This window comes from Gracilinanus agilis, chromosome 4, assembly GCF_016433145.1.
Source record: "Gracilinanus agilis isolate LMUSP501 chromosome 4, AgileGrace, whole genome shotgun sequence".
Classification (NCBI taxonomy): Eukaryota; Metazoa; Chordata; class Mammalia; order Didelphimorphia; family Didelphidae; genus Gracilinanus; species Gracilinanus agilis.
Genome location: NC_058133.1, coordinates 140,048,526 through 140,068,376, shown reverse-complemented (window position 1 = coordinate 140,068,376; position 19,851 = coordinate 140,048,526). Strand labels below are relative to the sequence as shown.

Below are 19,851 nucleotides of genomic sequence, written 5' to 3'. Positions count from 1 at the left end.
TGCTCTAGCACTGAATATCAGAAAGGATTCTGAGCACTAGGCCCTGAATCCAACACCTTCACCCACAGAGGTGGCTTGGGGCCTGCGTCCCCGTGCATCATGGGAGTCTCCCCAAGCATCCAAGGCTTCTGTCTCCATCTAGTGGTAGAACGCCGGTACTACATGCAATGCCTTGGAAGGACTCCAGGAACTGGTTATCAGGGCGGAAATTTTACCCTGATCCAAATGCTGTTCTAAATTAAAAGATGATGCCATTGTTTGAAGCAACCTGATTGTGACTCATTTGTTCTGACTTGAATTTAGCCCCTATCACAGTGACTGCAGAAGATGTGGTGCTGGTGCAAGTGTGAATCGTCTGTGCTCCAGCTTCTCAAGACTTCTGCAGTTACTGTTTCCATTTAGCAAAATGGGAGACAGCTATGTCCCTAGACAGTAGAAATGAGACCTCCCCGAGGCTCCGAATGCCTCGAGAATAATAGTTCTTAGCCTGTGTGTGTGTGTGTGTGTGTGTAATGGACCCCTCTGGTAGCTTCGTGAAGCCTGTGGACTCCTCAGAATGCCATCTTCAAATGCAACAAGATAAAATAAGTGGAATTAAAAAGGAAATCAATTATTTTGAAATTCATTTATTGAAATATTTTAAAAACCAATTATATTGAAATCCAGTAACCACAATATAAAAGAAGCCCAAGTTCTCAGACCCTAGGTTACAAACCCCTGCCCTAAATGAAATAATGGGGTTTCATTTAGCCAAAACACATTTTTAAAAATTTGAAATGCTTAATTGTCACCAAAGCTATTTCATATAAAAGGAGAGAGGAAATATGTGTTTATAGAGCCCCTACTAAGTGCCAGGTGCTGTGGTTAGTATTTCAGAAATAATTAACTCATCTAGTCCTCCCAGGAGCCCTTTGAGGTAGGTGCTGTTTCCTTACAATAAGTTAGGATAAGAAATATCAGGGAGGCTTACTAGGAGAGAAAGGGGCCCCTTAAATTGTTCCCAAAGACTCTTATAGCTTATGTTGAGTAAGGTAGACAGTACAAATTTCTAAATGCTTTATGAATACCTCATTTGAGCCTCACAACAACCTTGTGAAGTAGGTGCTGTTCTTACAGTTGAGGAAGCTGAGACAGATTAAATGGTTTGTTCAGGGTCACACAGCTAATAAGAGTCTGAGATAGTTTCATGACCTTAGGTCCATTGTTTTTTCATTTGAAAAGAACATAATTATTCTTTTCTAACTGGTGTTGCAAAAGACTATAAGAGGGCAGCTGGGTAGCTCAGTGGAGTGAGAGTCAGACCTAGAGACAGGAGGTCCTAGGTTCAAACCCGGCCTCAGCCACTTCCCAGCTGTGTGACCCTGGGCAAGTCACTTGACTCCCATTGCCCACCCTTACCAATCTTCCACCTATGAGACAATACACCGAAGTACAAGGGTTTAAAAACAAACAAACAAACAAAAAGACTATAAGAGCCCTGTTTAGGGAGTAGAGATAAAGAATTGAATATCTGTTGTAAATACTGACAAACTTGAAATAGCTGATCAAGAAAGTAGCCTGGACAGGAGTGGGGGAATCAGAAATCACCGAGGGTAGGGATTGATTTATTTCCCGTTGCCTTCATGCCCTCCTTTTCACCTTCTTCCAAAATGATGGGGTGGCTAGGACCAAGAGGACCAGAGTTCAAATCCTACTAATGTGGGACTCTAGGTTTACCTTGCACCCCCAAATTATAGAAGCGTTGCAGGTCAAACTGTAAGTGGGAAAATTCCTCTGCTTCCTTTCGTTCTTGTTAAGGCTAAAGAAAGAGTTAAAAGGGTCAGCCTGGACTTCAAAGGCTAATGATAAGACCCTTGAGAGAATTATCCCCCTTGGATCATCCCCTAAGTCCCAAGATGGACACAGAGATACACCTCCAGGCTATGCTTTGATACCATCGGGGTGTATCTAAACATCTGTTTGTCCCCTAAACTGAGAGTCACCCACAATGTCTTCAGTTTGACCCCATCAGATGACCAACCCCTCCCCCCCTTAGTGCATACCTTCCTCAAGTCCCCTATTTCCTGTTGTGAAGAGTATAAAGACCCCAGAATTGATGCCCTTAAGGAGGTGGCTTTCTATCTTTGCTGTGTTTCCAGCCAAATTCAACTTGAATAACAATTTAATAACTTTTTCTTTTTATTTCTAAGCTAAGTTTTAGAGTCTTGCATTCTTGCAAAGGGTATCCATCCTGAACCCAGGGGGTTCCCCTCAAGCCCCCCACAACACTGTCATAGACCCCAGGGCAAGTTATAACCTCCCTGGGCTCCAGAATTGACTCAGTTCTTGTTCGATCGCCCTGTGTTCCATATACACACATGCACACACAATGCATGTGTTTCTTGAATGTAACAATGCACCACCACATATGTAAATAGAACAGGTGCCTATATATGCATAGATTGTGTTACATATAGGTACAAAATGCATGTATGTATGTTTACTAGAGCAGGGATCCCAGGTAAGGCACGTTGTCTACCAGTGCAGCTCAGTGCCTTTTATACAATTTCTAGTTTTCTGGTGGTTCCTGGAGTCACTGAGAAAAGTGATCTTGTGACTTGTCCAGGATTACAGAGCTAGCGTGTGGCAGAAGCAGGACTTCTCCAGATTTTCCTGGCTTCAAGGCCAGCTTTCTTATCTACTATAGCACCAGACTGACTCTATTAGAATTTTATAAAGTAAATTTCTTTCCAACCTTTACCATATTTGAGCTCTAGTATATACATATGTATATATATATTACCTTTAAAACAAAATCTGATTTTGACCTAATTTTCAATATAAATTCACCTTTAAAAACCCAAGTTTGTGGAATAAAATAGGCTCATTCAACATAATACTGCATTTGATTTTCTCCTTGTTTTTAAATTTTTTTCTCTTTTTTTCTTGTTTCATCTTTTATTGTATAATAAACTTATATTCACGTTTAATTTCTTTCCCTTTATTTTTTTTCTTAGCAGTATTGTCTTCTATATTTTACCCTCCCCCCCCCCCTCTTTCTTATGCTTTTCCCATCTTTTCTTTCTTATCCCTTTCCTCTTCTAGGCTTCTTGATGACTTCCTCAAACAAGTTTTACAATATTTTCCTGGCTTTTGTTGTCTCCTGTGTTCTCTCCTTTCCTCCCCTCTCCCCTACTATCTTATTCTTGGGGCTAAACAGTTAGCAATAAGATTTCTTCTGGACTGGCCGGGCTCCCAGCTCCCTTCAGTTGCCATCTGGAGTTCTTCAGGACCCACCTGGCACCCTTCTGCTGCTTCTCCATGCTCCTGGCAGTAGGGCTACAGTGGGAGTAGAGATCACAGGATTATTCACTCATTTCTTTTCTTTGCCCTTGAATCCCAGAAGGGAGAATGAATAAGAGGCCCCGTGGGGCAACTCTGTTATTGCTCTAAATCCTCTCAGACTTACCTATTCCGGGGTTACAATTTAAGAGCACAGGGACATCTTAAGACAAACTCATCCCACTCCATTAATCCTTTTTAAAAAATCCTGAGAAACTGTGGGAATTTAGTAAGCTAAACAACCTTCCTCGATTGTTTTTCCTTGATAGCCACCCTTTACATTGCTCTTTTAGTGCCCAGTATGCTTGGCTAACTGAGGCTGGATAACACCTGCTTAAAGGAGATCTCACCTTTTTTGGTCAGAGGAACTGAAGTCTGGCCTGGCTTTAGACAGTTGGTCACTGCTCATTCTCCACCTCTTGGGCACAGTTCTGAGCATGAGTCAATCACAAAATCTGTATTTACCAGGTTTCTACAGAATGGAGCTGCTCACAGAATCATCCTCACTGTTCTTTGGAGGAAGAAGGAAGGAAGGAAGGAAGGTCCTTCATGTTGTTTTTTGCTGCTTGTAGAGGAGACTCACTGATGTTTCTTCTCAATTTGATATTCCTTTAAATGTGGCAGAAGGTTCTGAAGGGTGACATCCACTGCTGGCAGGCTTTTAGTTTTTAATTCGAATTTACTTGGACTCTAATTCTTATATTTCAGGCAAATTGAGAGGCAAAGTCACTAATATTTACCGTGTAAAACCCAGCACCAAGGCATTGCTGGATAATTTTATTTTGAATGGGATTGATGAAAATAATATACAAGAGAGGCATGGATTACTGCAGAAATAAAGATCTTGTTAATCTAAGTATTATATACTTGGTTACATAGTCAGAGAGACTTCTTTTGCATCATTGCTATTTGGTTTTGATTGCTAAGATGCGAAGCATTATTTTTCCTTTGATTTTTAAAATTATCATGTAATCCTCAGAGGTAACATGGAATAGTATAGCAGTTTCCAGTGTTTTTTGGTCTGCAAACCTCTTTGAACCCCACATTTGTCTAATATGCTACTAATATTCTGCAGGTGCTTACTGTTCGTGATGTTATTGAGGAATTTTTGGCAGGAGCCTCCTTTGTGTCTACCTGGGATGGGCTTGTGAGCCAGTAAATGGGAGCCGCTGAAGGATGGAAAGAATCCTGGTCTTGGAGCTAGGAAGGCTTGGATTTAAATTCTGCCTCTGATATGTACTGGTTGGTTGGCCATGTGGCCTTGGACAGGCAAGTCATATAACCATTCAGTGTCTTAGGATATGGAGCAAAGAATGCGCCAACATTCATAGGTAGAGGGAATCTCCTCATCTGGGACCTCCCTATTGCAAAGAAGTCACGGGTCCAATCCCTATCTCTATCAAATATCATTTAACTGGGTTAGCCTTCTGGAATGTATCTCGTTCATCCCTCCCAGCCTTAAGCTTGCAGCCTAGGGGAAGCTGAATGGTCCAGTGGCTAGGATGCTAGGTTTGGAGTCTAGGTAGATCTGAGTTTAGATTTGATTTAAGATACTTATCATAGGATCCTGGGCAAATCAGTTAACCTCTGTCTGACTCAGTTTCCTCATCTGAAAAATGGGGATGATAATAGCTCCTACCTCTGAAGATTAACTGAGGTATTTATAAAGTACTCAGCACACTGTCTGGCACATTGTAGATCCTTCCTATATGAATGCTAGCTATTCTTATTTTTAATAATAATAACAAACCATGTAAAGCAGATTATTGTCTTTACTATTTTCAAAGATTTTAAAGGAAATTCTGTTGCCTTTCTTGGTAGTGTCTTCCTAGCATTCATCACATACTTAGCGTGATAGTCAAGAAATTGTAACAATTTTAGGAAATTTAAGCCCATTGTCTTGATTATTCTTCAAAAGACAGTTGCTGGTGACCCATCGTCCTTATTGCCAGAGTCTTTTAGTTGTCTTTCTAAATTGCCTGTTAAAGTAATAAATTACATAATAGCTTGAAATAAGAGTTTGAATAATCTGTTGGAACTAGATCCATAATAAAACGACAGCTGTGCCTGTCTGTCTTATATATAGCACTTAGCACAGGTGTTTAATAACTGTTTACTGTTATTATGGTTATAAAGTAAGCTGATTTAGTAACCTGACAACTTGAAGATTTTTTTATGTAAAGAGAGATTATCATGAGCTCTCTTTTCTCAATCCTTTTAAATGGCCTTGAAATTATGCTATGATCTGTCCCCTTTTGTTCCAGGGACAGAGAAAGAGGTGGCCCTTCTTGTCCTGGTCAAATACTGTACTTATGCATCTCCTCCTGTCCTTTTTTTTTTTTTAAACCCTTACCTTCTGCCTTGGAATCTTTTCTTATAGGGATACAAATCATTTGAACTTATTGGGTCCCTTAAAGGAAAGGTTATGGTTTTTTGTTTTTTTCCCCTCTCTTAATTACCTTTTTGTGATTCTCTTGAGTTCTGTGTTCGGGCAGCACATTCTCTGTTTAAGTCCAGTTTTTTCTTTATGAATGCTTGGAAGTCTTCAATTTTATTAAATGACCATACTTTTCCCTGCAAGAATATAGTCAGTTTTGCAGGATAGTTGGTTCTTGGTTGCAGACCCATGAAGTAGGTAAATAAACACAAAGGGGTTTCTAGGGGGGAAAAGAGATACAGGAGGAATGAAGGGTGATTGCTTGACACAGAGTAACACACTAGAAATCTCACCAAATTCACAAATACAGGATTTGGGAATGGATGGTAACAGTTGGGAAGCAACTGTCACTTCAGACCAACTCAGCCAGGGATTTCCTATTAAATGACAGTGAGCCCTTTGGATTGTGGAATGAAACAAGAGGAAGTTATAAAAACACAGTTTTAATAGCTAATTTAAGGGTAAAAGATGTGGGGAGAGGTCACACTACCCTAAATAACTATAGACAGACTACACATAACACCTATGGGATAAATTTGAGGTTAGAGGCCTGGGTAATCCCTACACTAACACTATGGCAGGCAGCCAGGACACAAGGGAATAATGGGATCTCACGCAGATGTTCTTGATCAGTAGCTCAAATGTATCAGCTAGTCCAAGAGCACAGGTACCAGCCAAATAAATGCTCAGAGAAGTCAGGGAGACTGATCTTGCTTGTCTACCAAACAAGACAGCTATTCTCAACTTGCTCTTCTAGATCTTGCTAGTTGAGGTGTTGCTCTTGCAGATGATGCTCAAAGCACAGAGATACCCAAATCCACAGGCTCTCTGGTCAGTGGCTATGACTTCTCCAACTCCTTCAAAACCCAACAGCACGTAGAGCCCTCTGTGTTCAGTCCCTTGCTGTGTTCCAGGTTGGAATTTTTAGCTCCTGCAAGCCTGGCTAAAATTTCTTTTCCTACTCTTAAAGCCTATTTCCTCATTACACCCAGTTCCCTTGCTTTCTGAAATACTATATTCCATGCCTTCTGGTCCTTCAATGTAGATGCAGTCAGATCCTGTGTTGTCCTAACTATGGTTCCCTGGTATCTGAATGACTTCTTCTTAGCAGCTTGTAATATTTTTTCCTTGGTCTGGTAATTTTTGAATTCGGCTATAATATTCCTGGAAGTTGTCAGTTGTGGATTAAATGTAGGAGATGATCTGTGGATTCTTTCAAATTCCACTATTCCCCTTGTTTGAGAATGTTGGGGCAGTTTTCTTGGGATAATTTTCTGTAGGATGATGTCCAGGTTTTTTTCTTTTGTCGTGATGTTCCGGTAGACCAATAATTCTTAAATTATCTCTCCAAGATCTATTTTCCAGATCTGAGGTTCTGCTAATGAGGTGTTTCATATTTTTCTCAAATTTTTCATTCTTTTGATTTTGTTTTATAGATTCTTGCTGCCTTGAGAAATCATTTGCTTCTAGTTGTTGAATTCTAATTTTTAAAGACTGAATTTCATCCCTGGCTTTTTGGTCATCCCTCTCCTTCTGGTCTGATTTTCTTTGTAGGTCATCTTTTACCTTCTTTTTTTCATTTTCAAGCTGGTCAATTTTGGCTTTCAAGACACTATTTTCTTGTTTTAGTTCATGTATTTCCTTTTTCCAATTGTCTTCAGCCTCTCTTGATTTTTTTGAGTTCTTGAACTAATTGAATTTTAAGTTCTTGAGCTAATTGAATTTTGAGATCTTCCAAAGCTGGTGTCCAATTTGCTGGAATTTCTTTGGTTTTGCTTGGAGTTCCTTGATCTTCTATTTCATTTGTTCTTTGATCACTTCCTGGAAAGAAGCTGTCAATTGTAATTTCTTTTTTCTTTTTCTGTTGTTTACTCATATTTTTTTCCTTCTTTTCCTCCTGTACCTTCTCTGCTCTGCTGGTAGATTAGGTCAAGCAGATGGTTTTAATGAGCTTTGATGTAAGATCCCTGCCTTGGAATCAATACTGTGTATTGGTAAGGGTTAGGCAATAGGGGCTAAGTGACTTGCCCAGATTCATGCAGGTAGGAAGTCCCTAAGGTCAGATTTGAACCCAGGACCTCCCATCTCCAGGCCTCACTCTCTATCCACTGAGCCACCTAGCTGCCTTTCCCTTCTTGTCTTTTTTTGGGAACTTGCCCTCTTTCTCACTTATCTCCAGTCTCTCTTTATTTACTGGCTTCTTTTCTGTTTCCTGACTAGTAGTACCACAGTACCTAGAGCTTCCCTTCACTTGATCCTACCATTATCCCTTCAAGCAATCATCCTATATAACTTCTCTCACAAACTCATAGAAAGAGTAAACTCTACTCACTGCCTCCAATTCCAAACCTCTTACACAACTTTATTTATTTATTTTTTTAATTTAAATTTTTTCTCTCACACAATTCTCAACCCCTTGCAATCTATCTCTAACTTAGTCACTCACCTGTTTTCCTCAAGTTTGCCAGCAATCACTTAACTGCTAAATCCAGTGCCTCTTGCAAATCCTCATTCTATTTCACATCATCACATTATTTTTGAGTTGGAAGGGACCTTATGAGTCCCGTCCCCCCACCCCCCCCCCACCCCATGAGATGAGAGACTGAGGATGTCTTCTTAGAGAGACGGCTCTGTTTATTAAGAAGCTTTTCTGGACAAACCTAGATTTGCCTTTTGGAAGCTTCTACCAACTGGTCCTGGTTCTGCCTTCTTGGGCTTAATAGTATATGTTTAATACCTTGTAACATGACACCCCTTCAAATAGTTGAAGACTGCTGTGATGCCCCCTACTCCCTTGCAATTTCCTCCTTTCCAGACTTACTATTACTAGTTCCTTCATCTGATCCTCATATAGCATGGACTGGTTATCCAACCAGCTCTGAATGTATTCAATTTTAACAACTTCCTGTACACAGAGGGTAGCTACATGGCTTAGTAGATAGAGCACTGGGCTAGGAATCAGGAAGACACATCTTTCTAGGTTCAAATCTGGCCTCAGATACTTAACTAGTTGTATGATTCTGAACAAATCATTTAACCTTGTTTGCCTCAGTTTCCTCATCTGAAAAATTAACTGGAGTACCTTTGCCAAGAAAACCCCAAAATGAGGTTATGAAGAGATGGACACAACTGAAACAACAATCAGTAGTCAGATCTTCATTTCCCCCTTCCTACTTCACGTAAGGCTATGAGACTAATCAAATCTTTTGCAAAAAAAAATGTTGATTATCTGTCTGTCTATCTATCCACCTTTCCATCTGTTGGAAGAGAATTTCTCTCTCCATTATGTTGCTTTGTTTAACGTCATCTCTCAGTGACCTGGAGGTCAAAAAGCTCTGAGTAAATTTAGTAAATGAACCCTCAGAGAAAGGAAGTTAAAGAACCAAGGAACCAAGGAGACAGGAAACTGATTCCACAGGCACTGCCCCCTGGGTAGCCCAGGCAAATTAAGAAACTATGCTTGGTTCCTTAGATGTGACATGTGAGAGCTAGTGGGTGGAGAAAACAACTTATAAGGGGTCTTCTTGCTGGGGAGTGGAGGCTGGAGGAACCATTGTTGAAGTTAGCCACAGGTCCATCATAGTGGCCAACAGATTAGTAAACTAAGTACCTCTCTACCTCTTTCCTACCTTTCCCTTTCTTTAGTACTACTACTTTGATTTAATAAAGTTATAAAGCTACTATTACCTCATAATTTTTTTTTTACCCTTAACTTCTGTCTATTGGTTCATAGGTGGAAGATTGGTAAGGGTGGGCAATGGGGGTCAAGTGACTTGCCCAGGGCCACACAGCTAGGAAGTGTCTGAGGCCGGATTTGAACCTAGGACCTTCCGTCTCTAGGCCTGGCTCTCAATCCACTGAGCTACCCAGCTGCCTCCCTCATAATTTTAATTTTAATTATTACACATCTATCCCATCTCATTCCCTGATCTACAAGAGCGGGAACCTTAACCAAAGAAGGAAATGAAACTTGTTTGGTATGAGCTATTCTTGATGAAACCATGCAGGTTCTTGTGATCACTGTTTCTGTCTGCAGAAACTCATCAATCATATCTTTAATAATAACAACTTTCTAGAATAATAGAACTTCTAGAATAACAATAACTTTTTAGAATCTTGCCAAGAATAAGTATGAAACTCCCTGATCTACAGTTTAAATATTCTCCTCTCTTTTTTTAAAAAATCTGCAAAGTATTTGGCACTTTCCAATTCCAATGATCTCTCTCCACTTCTCCATGATCTTTCAAATATCCACAACTTCTTTGGGTATTCATAATTCTCTATTTCATCTGGGAGACTTGACTTCAACCAAGGGCAGCTGGGCACTCTGTTACTTTCTCCTTATTTATTTAGGGCAGGGGTGGCCTGGAGCCATCTCTTACTTGTTATATTTTCAGTGTGAGCATTTACCCTTAGAAACTGGAAAAAAGTACAAATCAGGGATGATTTATTGTTGTCTTGATTGTTTAGACTTAAGAAAGCGATGGAGAAAATGATGCAGATGAGACTTAAAAGTGTGTCCTGTTGCACACTGTGCCCCCCCAACCCCAACTTCCTCCCCACCACAGAACAATTGTTAAATATTTACAGTATCCCTGATCTAGTACCAGTAGCTTCCTGTCCTCCCCTCTTTTCATTCCTATTTCAAAGGCTATTTTTCTTGGCTAAGAGCACAGAGCAAAATTAAGAATTGAGTACTTCTGCCTTCTCTCTGATGTCATTTATAAAAACCTTACTCATCCCTTTGCAGAGATCCTGACCATTCTTTGATCCTCCACTTCCCTCTAAAAGAACAAAACCCAAAGCAAACCGAAAACCAAACCCAAATCTTTTTGTTGTTCTTAGCTCATTTCAGCAACTTTAGCTTATCCTAAAATCTAGATCTACTTGATATATTTTTACTGGATCTTGCCATGTATTTATAGTCATCCTCTATTTAATCTGACCTTTTCCCATTTTCCTTATGTATTAAAAAAAAAAAAAACAACAACAAAAACCCAAGTGCTGTTATCCAGGGTCATCAATTTTGAGATAACTCTTGTTAATCCTCCTCATAGGTGTTTTTTCACTTTGTCTTTAAAATTTTATTTTTGAGGGACAAGGTCAGGCTTGTGGCATGCAATGACAGGCTTGCCATACAATACCATACTGGTTTCATACAAGTGACAGTCAGGGATACACATGTGTCACGCAACAAAACTGCTCAGGCCCATGATGCACAGTGACACTCTTGTCATTCAGTGACCTGCCTGGGTAATACAGTGAAACACAAGGACATCCCTGTGCCAAGAACACGCTCGTGGTGGGCAGGGACCTTCCCTGACCCTCTTGTGCCATACAGAGCCACCCAAGCACACCCCTGCGCCATGCAGCACCCCTGCATGCTTCAGACAACATCGTGCTGGCGCCAGGAAAGGCCGTGCCTGTGCCATACAGCCCCATGCCTATCCCTAGTGTCCCGCCAACAGGAGACACGACATGGCTGTGTCACACCACACTGTGCCACGCTGATGACACCTCACGTTAGTGAGCCCAGTGCATTCTCTGCCGCCCCAGCAGCACCCAGCGCCAGGCGCAGTCACACAGTCCCCTAAACAACATGGCGTTGCGTCCTACGCCCCAAGGGCACTGATGACACCCTAGGGCACACCATCCCCAGGACCGCAGGGGCCGTGCAGCCACACGCACTGCTACCACCCACACACCATCGACTGCAGCCACAGGCTGCTGGCTCGCCATAGCGTGCCCCGTCATGCAATTATAGGCAAAGCGCACCACAACACCACACGGCATGCAGCACGCGTGGCAGAACACACAGAACATACAATGACATGCCCCTGCCACACAAGCCACGCAATGCCCCATAAGCACATGGACAGCCACACCAATACCACGGAGCCAAGAACAGCAGTATAGCCCCAGGGACCCACAACACCTACGGGGCAACACCACACCGCAGACCCGCAGTTAGGGGGTTCCACACCAGCGCCCTATAATTAGAAAGATCATCAGACCATGGCATGACTGCGAGTTCCAGAGGGAAATGTCCTGGCCATCTCGGGAGAGCCGGGCTCAGGAATGGAGCCTTTGCTGTGGGAAGCACCGAAGGTCAGTTGGGCTTTTAAAGGCCTAGGGAGCAGGAGGAGTAGAGGCACGGACACCGAGAAGTACACAATTTCCTATTGGTTGACCTATTCAAAGGATTTTTAAAAATTATTTTTTATTGTACATTTCATCAGAGAAAAGAATAATCGTTTAAACAGTGCTTAAAGGAGGTGCCAGGCACTGTGCTAAATTGTGCTTAGTAATTATTTCATTTGATACTTATAACAACCCCAGGAGGTGGGGGCTCTTATGGTCTCCATTTTACAGTTGAAGAATCTGAGGTAAAGACTTGCCCAAGGCCAAACAGTAAGCGTCAGAGGATGGATTTGCAGTCAGGTCTTCCAACTGCCAGGCCCAGTGCTCCATCCATTGCACCACTGGCTGCCTCTGATAAACATGGACATTTCAAAATACAAAGAACCGAAGAAGAGGATTGTATATTAAACAGCAAACTCCTATTATGTAGTTTATTTTAAATGTATGTGGGATAGATAAACACAATAGCAAAACTGACCTGCTTTTCTATGCTCCTTCTGGAACTTCCTTCTCTCTTCTAGCTATTTAAAACAATGTTTTGGTGATTTTTTTTTTTTTTTTGCATCACTATTACTACCCATCAACTACCTCTCTCTGGACCCTTTCCCCCCCACTTCACATAGAGAATTTCTCTTGTAATTAATAAGCATAACCAAGCAAAAGTAGATTTATAGCATGCTTCATTATTGTTCTTCTGAACTCAAGCATTGATAAGTTCTTTTTTTTTTTAAAACCCTTACCTTCTGTCTTAGAATCAATACTGTGTATTGGTTCCAAGGCAGAAGAACGGTAAGGGCTAGGCAATGTGGGTTAAGTGACTTGTCCAGGGTTACACAACTAGGAAGTGTCTGAGGCCAGATTTGAATCCAGGACATCCTGTCTCTGGGACTGATTCTTAGTCCATTGAGCCTCCTAGCTGCCTCCATTGATAAGTTTTCCTTTATATTGTTACAGGTATTCATAGAATTTTCACTTAAGTATTCCCAAATATTTAACTAGCATATATATATTTGCATATGTTTGTAATAAATATATTAATGCTAATTTGTACTTAGTAATTTTTTAAATTTGTAATGACTAATTTGTAATTTTTATATTGAACCAATTTACATTTTAATAAATTTAATACATGTACACACATGCATATAATATATACTATACCCATGCATATACACATATTGTAACAATAAAGAGAACCAGTAACCAATGTTTGACAGAGGAGAGAGAGAGAGTCTTTGTGGTGACTCTGTCTTCCAGCTCTCCCCTCAGGGCCAAATATGCACTGGGAGACTTTTAAGGGGGTGTTACCCCAAAACTAGGTGACCTGGATGGTCATGCCGCCCCACGGGAGTCGGGGGCGAGGCTTCCCTATAAGATGAGGTATGTGGTACCCTAATCTGATTCTGAATAAGGATAGGGTTCACACAAACCTCCCCCCAATCAGTTAAAATTCACAGCGGGTGGTCCGGCTTCAAGATGGAGGCAGCCAGACCAAGCTGTGGTTCTCCTCTTCCTTGTTGTCTCTCAGGTACTCTGGAATGCTATCTGACTGATGAATGGCTTTTATTATTTGAAATTCAGGGATTGGGGAAGGAGGTGAAGGGCAGAGAGATTTTGGGGTGCCTTCTTTGCTATTCCTATGGGGTCTGTCACTTAGGTGGGAAACCCAATGGTTCCCACTCCTAAGCTTCTTCCCTCTTGTCCCTTCTCCTTCTCCTTCTGTTTCTATTTCTCTGTTTCTATCCTTTTCTATAATTGTAAGTTTTGACTGAAAAGGGATCTCTCTGCAAGTTTGGGTAATGGGAGAAGGAGACTAAGAGATTGCTCCCAAAGTGGAGTCCAAAAACTTAGCTTACTTTATGATTGAAGTCTTGATGGGTGAGATGCGATGGAATGACTTTGATCAGGGAATCAGGATTTCAATTTCCAAAGAAAGATCCTCAGGAAGCCCTCAGGACTGGATCTGAGCTGGGATGTCCTCCTCCTCTCTCCTCACAGTTCTCCGCCCGAAGCTCTCTCCTGTCCTTCTCCCTCCAGAGAATCTCCTAGAATTCCTTCTGGTCTCAACTGTCAGCAATTGTCTCTGGCTCCTTTTGTCCCATCTCCTTTGCACAAATTCCATCCTTACAATATACACACTCACACATACCAACTTAACTTTTAAACTTTAAAGATTTATAAGTCAGTGAAGATCCTTTTTTCCACCAATATGAATTTCAGTCCCTCTATAACTTTAGTAAGTCATAGTCGAGATGTTTATTCAGAAAAGCAACTTGCTCTCTCAAAGTATTTTTTTTACAAAGGACTTAATCCATTTTGTTTTCCAGAGAAATTGGCACAATTATTAGATCATTGGGTTGCTGCCCTAGTGAAGGAGAACTACATGATTTGATTGCAGAGGTAAGTAGGGCAAAAAGGATTTTGCTTCAAAGATTATTTTTTTTAAGTTCTTGAAATATTTGTTATATTTTAAATAAATTGTGTAAGAGGTGAGGGAAGATCCCTGGATTTGGAGACAGAATGCCTCAATTCAAGTTCCAGATCAGCCAGTTAAAAACTTTGTGGCCTTGTGCAAATATCATTGTCTATCTGATGCTCAAGTTTCTTTTTCTCCCTTACAGAGTTGTTGTGAAAGAGATCATCTGAGATAACAAAAAAATCTTTGTAAACTATAAGACATTATAAATGTAAGCTATTGTTGTCTTGTAAAATAAATATTTTTAATAGCACATTTCCTTCCTTTTAGTAAGGGGAGGCCAAATTTAGAGAAGTCATCAGTAAAACTTTAAAATCAACAAATTGGTTTTTATTGTGTTTATTATGTACTGAGCACCATGCTAAATGCTGTTTTGGGCTGAAAAATTATTTCACCTTGTCTTCTGTAGGTTATTCTTCTCCAGAATAAATTTTGAGGTGTTATATCATAATTTTTTGGAGGGTAATTTGGTAGAGATTAGGTAGGTCCTTGTACTTTTTCTACCATCTTGGCTCCAAAAATAAGATAAAAAAAACACAACTAAATTATGTGGTATGGACTAAACTCTATAGCAATTAAAAAACCTTTTTATTATAATTTAATTTGTTTTAAAATTTTATGTTTAAACATGTATATATACAACATTATTCACTAAAACCATTGAATCTACTGGTTAAATAATAGAAAAGTATATCAGTGAGGGACAGCTATGTACCATTTTTCTATTTTAGGACTAATACTTAGTATTAGTTCTAGACAGAAGATAAGTGTTTTAAAAAAAGTAGATCAATGCAGTAAATGATAAATAAGAATCAGAAACCACTGAACTCAATTATCCAATATTCAACAAATTATAGAATTTAAATTAGTAGGGAAAAGCCTCCTTGTTTGACAAGAGCTGCTGAGGAAACTGGAAAGTAGCTTGGGAGAAGTTAGGTTTAGACCTATGTTTTATACCATATATAACAAGTTCAAAATGGACACTTGACTTCAATATTAAAGATCATACTATAAAAAAATTGAAAAATAATAAGATTGAATGATTTTCACAGATAACTGTGGATAAATCTTTTTATGTTTTATTTAAAATGTTAAATTAAATTAATTAATTTAGATTATTTTTCCATGGTTACATGATTTATGTTCTTTCCTTCACCTCCTCCCTCCCCATCTCCATAGCCAATGCACAATTCCACTGGGTTTTACATGTGTCATTGATCAAGACTTGTTTCCATATTAATATTTGTAATAGTGTGATCATTTAGAGTCTATGTTCCCAATCATATTCCCATCGAGCCATGTGGTCAAGCAATTGTTTTTCTTTTGTGTTTCTACTCCCACAGTTCTTCCTTTGAATGTGGAATAGCATTCTTTCTCATAAGTCCCTCAGAATTGTCCTGGATCACTGCATTGCTGCCAGTAGAAAAGTCTATTACATTCAATTGTGCCACAATTTATCCGTCTCTGTGTATAATGTTCTCCTGGTTTTGTTCTTTTTGCTCTGCATCAATTCCAGAAGGCCTTTCCAGTTTACATGGAATTCCTCCATTTCATTATTCCTTTGAGCACAATAGTATTCCATCACCATCAGATACCACAATTTGTTCAGCCTTTCCCCAATTGAAGGGCATCCCCTCATTTTCCATTTTTTTGCCACCACAAAGAGTATGGCTATGAATATTTTTGCACAAGTCTTTTTCCTTATGATCTCTTTGGGGTACAAATCTAGCAGTGGTATGGCTGGATCAAAGGGCAGGCAGTCATTTAAAGCCCTTTGGGCATAGTTCCAAATTGCCAGCCAGAATGGTTGGATTAATTCCCATCTCCACCAGCAATGCATTAGTGTCCTAATTTTGCCATGTCTGGGGGTAAATCTTATGAGGAGCAGAGCCAATGACAAAAGATAAAATAAAATAGTTCAATGCCTTGAAAATGAAAAGCTTTTATATAATAGAATACAGCTAGGATGAGGAAGGAAGCTGCCAACTGGGAAGATAATTTTTGCATCATGTATATCTGATATGGCCCTCATAGCCCAGATATATAGAGGACTAACATAAATTTATAAGATTAAGAACCATTCCCCAATTGAAAAGCGAACAAAGGATATCAACAGTTGGGGGGAAGCTTCCTTCCTCATCCTAGCTGTATTCTATTATATAAAAGCTTTTCATTTTCAAGGCATTGAACTATTTTATTTTATCTTTTGTCATTGGCTCTGCTCCTCATAAGATTTACCCCCAGACATGGCAAAATTAGGACACTAATGCATTGCTGGTGGAGATGGGCCCCCCCCTTTAAACCTTTACCTTCTGCTTTAGTATCTATTCTAAGAGAGAAGAGCAACAAAGGCTAGACAATTGGGGTTAAGTGACTTGCCCAAGGTCACACAGTTGGGAAGTGTCTGAGGCTAAATTTGAACCCACGTCTTCTAGACTCCAGACCTGGTACTACACCCACTGTGCTACCTAGCTGCTCTTAATAGCAACAATTTAAAAAAAATTGTAAACTACATAATAACTATATGAATGATTTTTCCAAATTGCAAAAAGTAAGAGAAATGCCAGTACTTTCTGGTTAAGCTCCTGTGCTTCAGATTCCACATTTGACTACTTGGAACTCTAGGGTTCTAATTGGTGAGCATTCCCCCTTATCTAGCCCGGACAAGGTCCAGGATGGTTCATCCAACATGATGCTTCTTGACCAGCCTTATAACATGCCACTATGATCATGCCTGCCTGTCTTCCACCCTAACCCTCCATCTTCCTGGCCACCAATTCCTCGTATGGGTTGGCTTTCCTTATTAATATTATTAATTATTAATTATTAATATTCTGGGCCCCTGAGGGCATGGTTATTTTTATGTCCTCAGTGTTTAGCACAATACTTGATATTAAGCACAGTAAGTGCTTATTAAATATTGATTTACTTACTGACATGTCTAGGACCTAATTTCAGAACCAGAAGATTTGAATTTAAGGTCTACCTCTGACTAGTGGTTATGTGATTTTTTTTTAACATTTAATAATATTTATTTTTTAGAAAAGTTAACATGGTTACATGATTCATGCTCTTACTTTCCCCTTCACCCCCCAATCTCCCCACCACCACCATAGTTGATGCGCATTTCCACTGGTTTTAACATGTGTCATTGATCAAGACCCATTTCCAAATTGTTGATAGTTGCATTGGAGTGGTAGTTTCGAGTCTGCATCCCCAATCATGTCCGCCTAAACTCATGTGTTCAAGCAGTTGTCCCTCTTCTGTGTTTCCACTCCTGCAGTCCTTCCTCTGAATGTGGGTAGCGTTCTTTACCATAATTCCCTCAGAATTGTCCTGGGTAATTGTTGGTTGTATGATCTTGAACAAGTCACTTAATTTCTGAATACCTTTAGATAACTCTTAGGGACTATATATTATAGTCAGTCCACAATCATTTATTGATAGGCACTAAATACAGAGCTTCTCAAGGAGCTCACATGTTGCTCAGTCATGTCTGACTCTTTGTGATCCCATTTTTGGGGTTTTCTTGACAAAGATACTGGAGTGTTTTGCCATTTTCTTCTCTAGCACATTTTACAGATGAGGAAAGTGAGGCAAACCTGATTAAATGACTTATCACACAGTTAATAAAAATAATAAATATAATATATAATAATAAATAAAACATACTAAATATAATTTTAAAAAGTTAATAAGTGTTTGAGGCCAGATTTGAACCCAGAAGAGGGATCTTCCTGATTCTTAGCCAAGTCTTCTATCTACACTACCTGGCTGTGTCCCCAGTGTGGGAGATAATATATAAATAACTAGTTTAACAGTTATACTCTACTCTGCCCCCCATTCCCTCAAGGCCAGATCTATTACAATCTCACCCCTACTCTAGGGCTCTCTGGCACTTTTACGGTTTGGGAAATTGCTCTGCTTTTGTCTAGAGACCATACCAGTTGTGTTCCTCCAATTTTAAGGGTTCAAGCACCCCAGTTCCATTTAACCACTGAAAAATCAGATTAACTTTTAAGAAGGAACAGTACTTCAAAGGTATAGCAAAAACAAACATGAACATTTCCCTCAGTTCCTCTGGAGCAGAATGGTCATCATTACCTTAGCCCCTTGGAAAGGTAGGGGGCTTAGGGTTACAGTTTAGTTTCTACACAGTGTTATTCTCATGAAGTTCCAAGTCCAAAGTCCCCCTAGAATACTTCCCAGGACCCTGGCTTCTCAGGGATACCCTGCTAGGCCATGGTAATGCCTGGCCTGGAATCCCAACTTGTAAGGGCCCCCATGACACAATCTCCCAGATCCAAGATTCCACTTTCTGTATATAGAACAGAAAAGGACAAACCAGACAACCAAACTCCCAACCTTTGCTGTGGGGGAAGGAGCCCTTCACTCCTGGATGCAAGAAAGAGAGCTCAAGTATATTCTCCCAGGAGTTTTAAAGGTACAAACCATTCTGGCCATGTAACCAATGGAGCAAGTAGCCACTGTGAAGAGAGAATCAAACTCTCTTTGTCTATCAATCAGCAACTTTTAAGTTAATCAATCAAAAATTCAACTTAGTACCTTACCAGTCACTAAGTATGAGAGTTCACAAGTCACTTGCTAGAGTGGGTGACAACTAGATACCAGCTGCCCACCCCCTAATTCTCCCTCCCTCCCCCATGCTAGGCATATTGAAAGACTGTGATTCCTGTAAAGTAGGGAAGGGACAGGAAGTGACCTAGACAAAGGACTATAAAAAGTCCTGAACTTCCTGTCCAAGGAACTTCTCCTTTGGAGTTCAGTCTTTGAACTCTCTTCATCGAGTTCTGGTGAGATTCTTGGCAGCCTTAGCCTTGTGTGCACTGAAGGTTCTCAGTGGATTCTTTAGCAGTTTCCTGGCTTTTCAGATTTCAGCTTCCTACTTAAGATTTTGAATTTTGATGAGACTTGCTTTTGGATTTGCATTTGTGGTCTGGAGATTTTAGGATTAAATTTAGGGAATTTTTGTAGCTAGGCAGTACTTTCTGTCACTTTATCTACATTTTTCCACTTTTACTCTTTGTAAATAAAGCTGCTAGGGGGCAACTGGGTAGCTCAGTGGATTGAGAGTCAGGCCTAGAGATGGGAGGTCCTAGGTTCAAATCTGGCCTCAGACACTTCCCAGCTGTGTGACCCTAGGCAAGTCACTTGACCCCCATTGCTCACCCTTACCACTCTTCCACCTATGAGCCAATACACAGAAGTTAAGGGCTTAAAAAACAAACAAATAAATAAAGCTGCTAAAAGTCATTTTGACTTAAGCTGTAATATTTTTAAATCAGTGATCACAATATTACTTTAAAATTCTCATATTTAGCATCAACTCTAAATTTAAATTCTTATACCACCAATGGAAAATGGCTGTGCTCAGTTGTGCAGTGTAGGCCAGTATACAATGTCCACATCTGTACCAGCCAACCAAAAGCAGGTCCTTGGCATCTAACATAGGACC

At 40.1% G+C, this 19,851-nt stretch overlaps 1 protein-coding gene across 1 annotated transcript in view; it reads left to right on the top strand.

Annotated features, from left to right (window-relative positions):
- The window catches only part of EFCAB2 (EF-hand calcium binding domain 2), a 110,593-nt gene that overhangs the window by 54,237 nt on the left and 36,505 nt on the right, over positions 1-19,851 (top strand). The window contains exon 3 of the mRNA XM_044671807.1: positions 14,227-14,299. Within this exon, the coding sequence (XP_044527742.1) occupies positions 14,227-14,299 (73 nt within the window). The remainder of the gene's footprint in view (positions 1-14,226; positions 14,300-19,851) is intronic.